This window comes from Cololabis saira, chromosome 7, assembly GCF_033807715.1.
Source record: "Cololabis saira isolate AMF1-May2022 chromosome 7, fColSai1.1, whole genome shotgun sequence".
In the NCBI taxonomy this organism is placed as follows: domain Eukaryota; kingdom Metazoa; phylum Chordata; class Actinopteri; order Beloniformes; family Belonidae; genus Cololabis; species Cololabis saira.
In genome coordinates this window covers 46,414,329-46,421,828 of record NC_084593.1, presented here as the reverse complement: position 1 = coordinate 46,421,828, position 7,500 = coordinate 46,414,329, and the positions used below count along the sequence as shown (strand labels likewise).

Sequence of the window (7,500 nt, the reverse complement as noted above, 5' to 3'; positions counted from 1 at the left end):
TTGCTGACTCCAGAACCACACCAATGAGAGGAAGGAAGTACATGACATCTTCGGACACAGGAAGCTGGCAGTACTAATTCTTTAAATTGTGTCCCTTCTCACAATCGTGTTGCTGTCTAAACATGGTTTGGAGAACAGATTAAATTATTGGGTGACCATATTATTGCATCACGTAGTGGGGAGCCCCTCGTCGATCATCAGTCTCATAGTGTAAATACCACTATGACTTGAAAACTCCCAATTACAATACAGCAATTAGTGTGGTGCCACCCTCACTCCAGGCAGGCACGGTGAGGTTTTCCTACTACGTCCTCCAACGAGTCGACATGGTCTCCCTCTACACCCATTCCTCCGACCGCGTCAGGCAACAGCGACTCATTTCACTTCCACTAGTGGCACTAGTCCCTACTCAGGCCGACTTGATTCACCTTGCCCTCGTTTCTTTTCAATACCCAGATCAGAGGTAGGCGGGTTGGAGTGAACCTGCTGTGACGTTCTCGTTTGTCCAACACAAACGAAGAAGACCCACTCCGGCTATTGTGGTCCTTCACCGCACGATAATCGCTTTTTGACTTCTTCAGTTTGTCTCGGCACTGCTGACAAGGCCGTTTGTAGCCTTGAGCAGACATGGACTGAGAAAGCTCCTGGTATATGTTTTCATTCCTTTGTGGCCCCATCTAGCTCTGTCTGGATATTTTCCTCAGCCAGCAGCTTTAAGAAGGTCTCCACCTCGGAATTTGACCACGGAACACATTTCTGTGCTGCCATTGTTCTTCGAAAAAAATGAACAAGAAGCCGCGAGTCGCTCTTGAAATGATGTTACATCCTGACTCAGACATCTGATTGGCCAACCTCCTGACCAAGCAGTGGCCTGTAGTGTGATGACGTCAGATGCAGCCGACTCAGCCGCTTAGAACCTCGGCAGAATAGATACAGAAAAGTATCTACTACTTTGACCCCTTGTGGAAAAGCGCCAAACCGAGTGGAGGCGAGTCGAGTCGGGCTGTGTAGGTACTAGAGGAAAAGCGCCATTAGAAGAACATTAATGTAGCCAGGTGGTACCGATGTTTATTTTAACCCTCCCCCTTTTCTTAAATGATTGCTATCTTATTCTCGTCTATGGTTCTGTCTTTTAACTCCTTTGAGCCCTCGGCGTCCGGCCGACCAGCGGGAACGGTCAGGGGGCCGTCCTCGGCGCCGGGCCGACCGCCGAGAACGCCGCTCTCGGGACCGGGCCGATGGTGGCCCCGGGCCAGACGGTGCGTCCAGGACCACCCCCTCCTCCGTGACGCCGCTCCGCGCTGGCCGCTGGTCTGCCTCCAGAACCTCCTCCTCCGTCACGCCGCACTGCCCCGAAACTGGTGCGTCCAGGACCGCCTCCTCCTTGACGCAGCCTTGCTCCGGCTGCCGGTCCGCCTCCACCGCCGCAGCCCCCTCCAACTCCGACTCCGCCTCCGCCACCGACTCCGCCTCCGCCACCGACTCCGCCTCCGCCACCGACTACGCCTCCGACTCCACCTGGCGACCTGCAGCCACTGCCTCCCGGCCGGTCGGCTGCAGCCCCGCCAGCCCTACCGCGGCGAACCTCAGGCGTGGTGCCGGGGTGGGCCGCTCATGGGGTCCCACCGTCTCGGGAGCCGTCGCTTGGCGGCCCGCAGCCTCTGCCTCCCGGCCTCTCAGCTGCCGTGCCGCCAGCCCCTCCCGCGCTGCTGCGGCGTACCTCAAGCGTGGCGCAGGTGTCGGTCACAAGCGCTTCCAGCATCGCGAGCTGCTCTCCCTGGCCCTGAAGCACGGCTGCCAGGTACGCCATGGCATGGGCGAGCGCGTCCAGGGCCCGCTCCGTGCCTCCCTTCTCCATCCCGTCGGGCCCCACGTTGGGCGCCAGTGTAGCAGGGCGAGTGCTACGGGGGCCCGACCGACAGGATTGAGAGGACACGGAGTTTAGTGCAGAACCCTTTTATTTACCCACACACGTGCACCAACTTCAGCAGCCTCTCCAACATCAACAGCAGCTTCAGTCTCCCACGACCCCTTGCTGCTGTCCAGCCCCGCCTTATCAAGGCTGGCAGGGTGGAGAGGTTGACGGGCCACACCTGTGTCCCGTCAGCCTGAGTGGCTGCACCTCCTCCACCCTGCAACAGAATTCAATTGAATCTCCCTAACCAAAGACGTGTCACAGACCTTGGTCAACAGGTCATGAAACGTGATCCATTCATTTATGCTTTGGAATCTGATTACAAGACATTCTTAGGATCTCTCTCGGTGACCTGCCCAGGGAACCTGACTGGTCCTCACCGGGGCTTAGATACAATCTCACCTAAACAAACAAGTGACATATCATCTGCTACTCATTAAAAAACAAGCAAACAAGTCTAAATGCATTAGCAGTGGGTGGAACTAGGGACATCCCAGAATTCAGCAGCCCTTAGAGTCACCATTCCTTTTGTTTCTGGCATTATCAGTCTGTGGTCGTCCATGTTTTGAGACTGGATTGCTCAATACCGAGCTGACACTTTGTGCTTTAATGTTGTCTCTTTTAATCCTCCTCAAACTAAATTTGGTGAAACCCAGAGCTGTGCAAATATATGACCCAGACTCTGGACTGTTAATGTTGATCAAGCTGAAGCTTTAAAATCGTTTATACTGGAATAAGGAGTGATTAACACAATTATAAGAACTTATTAGAGTAGAAATCCGTTGAATGGTGACAGTTTTGTTTTTAATTCTGATGTCTCAACAGTACCTAAACAAAAAAGGCTAAAAAATAAAGCATGTTCAGGTAGTGTGGGTGTCCGGAGCACTAGATGGAGACGAGTGCCGCATGCACTTAAACATGGTGGCCACCGGAGTCGGCTCTGAAGAAGATGAGGACGCCCTGCTCACCCTCGTCATGTTGTGAAACCGTCCCAGGTGTATACGTATTTGTCATGAGATGTCATGTTTCTAACACTCTGGCCTCATCAAAAAAGCACAGAATACAATCCTCTAGGGAAAAAGGGAAACAGTTTACGTGTGAAGGCAATCATTTCTTCCACTTGGGTGTGAAAGGTTCAAGGTTAGGTTTATGAGAAAGTAATGGTGAGGTTTAGGCTCTATGATGCTCTAAGTCAGAATTAGGAGACAAAGAAAAAAGGATTAGCCTATAGTTGTAGAAAAAAATTGTTTTTTTGTTTAAAAAATTCAGTCATACTGTAGTGTTGTGTCCTAACCACACACATACGCACGCACATAATGAGGACATTTATGAATATGGGAACATAATGATTACTTTTAGTCACTTCTATGGTGACGGACTGCCCAACAGTCCATCACCACCTCCAGATCCGGCCCAAGGCATAAGCGAACTAAGCGGCTGCTTAGGGCCCCGTGACCACTAGGGGGCCCCCAAGAGTTAAAAAAAATTAATAATATCATTTTTACATCAATACACATATTGACGAGGTACTATTTATCTAAGTTGAGTGATTTTAATTATAGTTCTAGTTTTTGTAGAACTTTGTTGTTGCACTTAATTGTTGTTGTTCCACTTTAAATTGTTGTTGCACATTGCTGTTGCAGTTTATTTAAAACCAAAAATAAAGTAGATAACATATTTACAGTAAATGGTTTATAAATGATCTATTTGATTATTTTGTTTCTTTTAGTAGGCCTACACTGTAGATTCATATTTGTATAGCATCTAATACAACAGATGTTGTCTCTAGACGCTTTCCAGAGACCCAGAACATGACCCCCGAGCAATTATTACATAAACAAGGGCAGGTAAAAACTCCCCTAGTGGGAGAAAAACCTTAAGCCAAACAGTGGCAAGAAAAACTCCCCTTTAGGAGGGAAGAAACCTTGACCAGGACCTGGATCATAAGGGGGGACCCTCCTGCTGAAGACCAGACTTGGGGGGGTCGGGGACGTCAGCAGACATCCACGCAGGCAGGTGGAAGCAGCTCCCGAAGCTCCGGCCTGCAAACATGCACAAAAGAGAAAAAAGATAGATGACACTCAGTCGCTTTAAACATTAAGTGTAAATCAATCCCAGGCCGCTCTTGTAGCTGAATTTGCTCCATTTCAGATTAAAAACCATAGATGGGTAAAAACATGCCAGGCTGACAACAGGATGATGGAAACAACTCTGCTTCAACTGTGCAGCTCTCTGACCTTTGACCTGTTGCTTCTCTGTGTGGGCAGTAGGGGCAGTTGCTGACTTTGATCAATATTAATGAAAGATTTTTCTGCAAGTTTGTTAATCTGTTGTTCTGCTTCCATGGTCTTAATCACTGTGGATTACAATCTAACTACAACAAAAAGTTCTTACATCTAGTTTTACAAGTGTATTTGTAATGACAGGGGAGAACATGAAATAAGTTTATAGTGGGTGTGTGAATGATCAATAATCGGTATTATTGGCAGTAATAGAGGGCACCAAAAACACATTTTGCTTAGGGCCCCATGAAGGCTTGGGCCGGCCCTGAACACCTTATTATGAACAAGCTTTAGTGATGCAAAGTTACTTTTAGGAAACTGTGGCAGGGTGGAGGAGGTGCAGCCACTCAGGCTGACGGGACCCAGGTGTGGCCCGTCAGCCTCTCCACCCTGCCAGCCTTATAAGGGAGACTGAAGCTGGGGATGTGGGCTGTGAAGGAGCTGGAAGCACGTGTCTTGGGTGATTGCTAATAAAAGGGATTCTGCACTAAACTCTGTGTCCTCTCTGTCCTGTCGGTCGGGCCCCGTAGCACTAGCCTTGCTACAGAAACAATTAATGTTAAAGTACAATTTCGAGAATAAAGTCAAAATTTCGTGAATAAAGTCGAAATATCTGGAATAAAGTTGAAATACAATTTCTCGAAATTGTACTTCAACATTATTCTCGACATTTCGACTTTTCTCTCGACATTTTGACTTTTTTCCCGAAGTGCATAATGAAGAAACAAATCTTCCTCCTCTAAAATATTATTTTTATTTTTCTCCTGCCTTACCCCCTTCGACTTTTTTCTCAAAGTACACAATATAAAAAAAAGATCTTCCCCTCTCAAATATTTTTTCTCCTGCACGGCCCTAATACTCTTCCGTACACATACAGATAAGCCAACGCCACAAAATAAACTCACAGTTTAGTAGCTCATTTCTAATAATAGCTCAATTGTTCATTGTAATACTGTATTTGACCCGGTCTTTGTACGTTTTGACCGTAGCCTATAGAAACGTAATTCTCGTCAGTTGTGTGAAATAAGACCTGGAAACAGGCATTGTGGCAAATTGGTTTAATTCACTGTACGAATTGTTACAGATTACTTTTGTAATACAGTATTTGACCCGGTCTTTGTACGTTTTGACCGTATAGAAACGTAATTCTTGCCATTGTAAGAATGAGATGTACCTGCTGGATCTACTGCCCTTACTTTTTAACAACTTGTGCTTTTTATTATTTTACCTCTTTTCTTATCATTTTATTTCATTGTATTTGTTATTTACTGTTTAATTGTGTAATGTTGATGTAAAGCACTTTGATCACTGCAAAAACTCAAAATCTTACCATGAATATTTGTCTTATTTCTAGTTAAAATGTCTCATTTTTAGTCAAAAAATGTCATTACACTTAAAACAAGAGTCATTACCAGAAAATAACTTGTTATTTGACAATTTTCACCTATTTCAAGTAAATTTTCACTTGAAATAATTAGAAAAATCTGCCAGTGGAACAAGATTTATCTTCTCATTACAAGCAAAAAAATCTGCCAATTCCACTGGCAGATTTTTATACTTATTTCAAGTGAAAATCTACTTGAAACAGGTGAAAATGCCAAATAACAAGTTATTTTTCCAGTGATGAGTCTGTTTTAAGTGTAATGAGATTTTTTGACTAAAAATGAGGCATTTTAACTAGAAATAAGACAAATATTCGTGGTAAGATTTGAGTTTTTGCAGTGAATTACCTTGTGTTGAATTGTGCTATACAAATAAACTTGCCTTGTCTTGCCTTGCCTAGCAAAATGCCATTTTTACTCATGAGAATATTTGTTGTGTTCTGACTAAAAGTCCGAGTCCATTTGGACTAATCACACATACAGGACTGTCTCAGAAAATTAGAATAGTTCTTTATTTTCTGTAAACCAATTAAAAAAAACAAAAATGTCATACATTCTGGATTAATTACAAATCAACTGAAATATTGCAAGCCTTTTATTATTTTAATATAGCTGATTATGGATTACAGTTTAAGATTAAGATTCCCAAAATATTCAATTTTTTTTAGATAGGATATTTGAGTTTTCTTAAGCTGTAAGCCATGATCGGCTATATTAAAATAATAAAAGGGTCTAATATTTCAGTTGATTTGTAATGAATCCAGAATGTATGACATTTTTGCATTACAGAAAATAAAGAACTTTATTACAATATTCTAATTTTCTGAGACAGTCCTGTACAGATAAGCCAACGTCACAAAATAACTCACAGTTTAATAGCTCATTTATCACACACACAAAAAAAGAAGCGTCTTCATCTGGAAAAAAATTTCCCTCAAGGTGAAGACGACGCTGCTGATCTGAGAGGAAGAGGAGGATGAGGAGGGAGGAGGGAAGTCACCAGTTAATAACCCCTGCCTCCCTGTCCCTGGCCGCCAGCAGCATCATCCCGCTCGCACACGGCACCGTCCGGGGTCCCTGCACGCAGAGATGACCGTCCCGCACCGGCCGCTCCAGCCCGGCATCTCCGCCCTCTCCTCCGCGTAAACCCCGCCAGGTCCCGGCGCTTTGGCACAGCCGGACCCGCAGAGCTGCGCGCTCGGAGCCGCTGCTGCGTCTGCGCCTCTCCAGAGCGCACTTTCTTTCTTTCTCCCCCCCGAATCAGTCCCCTCCGAGGCTCCGGATCAGCTGGGAACTGCGAGAAGAAAAAAATACTGGGAGCCACCGAGGACGGACGGACTGTGCGGACCGTTGGGGTTCCAGTGAATGTGGTTTCTGCGCGTGTTTCTGCAGGAGCGCACAGCGGGTCCGCTGGACCCAGTCCCGTCCCTCGGCTCTTTGTCTTAACAACCCCCTACTGGGTGTCCCGAACTCGCCACAACATGCGTCTTTTGGGGCTTGTGCTTCTGCTCGTCGCAGGTAAGAAACCCCTCCGGGGGGTTTGATTCATTCAAGAGAGAGAATCTTTGGTAACACGCGTTTATCCGGACCATGTTTGACTCCCAAGTTCAGCATCAGAATCAGGATCAGAATCATGTTTATTTGGGCAAGTCAGGTCAAAACAAGACATGGCATTTTGACTCGGTTATGTTCCCTCACTGTACAGTAAATTTATACGCAATAGACAAATGGCAGCTCTTATTAACATATATACAATTTTGAACTTCCTTTGAAGCTTTAAACCTCTACCCAGATTTCAGCTTTTTGGTCTAAATGATGTGGAGTCTCGGGTGTTTCTTTCAAACTTTTCAATAGTACAAAAAAGGATGTGACTAGAGGATACTTTGAATTCAATTCAATTAAATGTTATTTGTATAGTGTC

General features: G+C 45.5%; 1 protein-coding gene across 1 annotated transcript in view; it reads left to right on the top strand.

Annotated features, from left to right (window-relative positions):
• Window positions 1-6,537: 6,537 nt before the first annotated feature.
• Window positions 6,538-7,500, top strand: part of LOC133447314 (GDNF family receptor alpha-4-like) — a 74,990-nt gene continuing 74,027 nt past the window's right edge. The window contains exon 1 of the mRNA XM_061725961.1: window positions 6,538-7,097. Coding sequence (XP_061581945.1) covers window positions 7,061-7,097 — 37 coding nt within the window. The 5' untranslated portion in view covers window positions 6,538-7,060. The remainder of the gene's footprint in view (window positions 7,098-7,500) is intronic.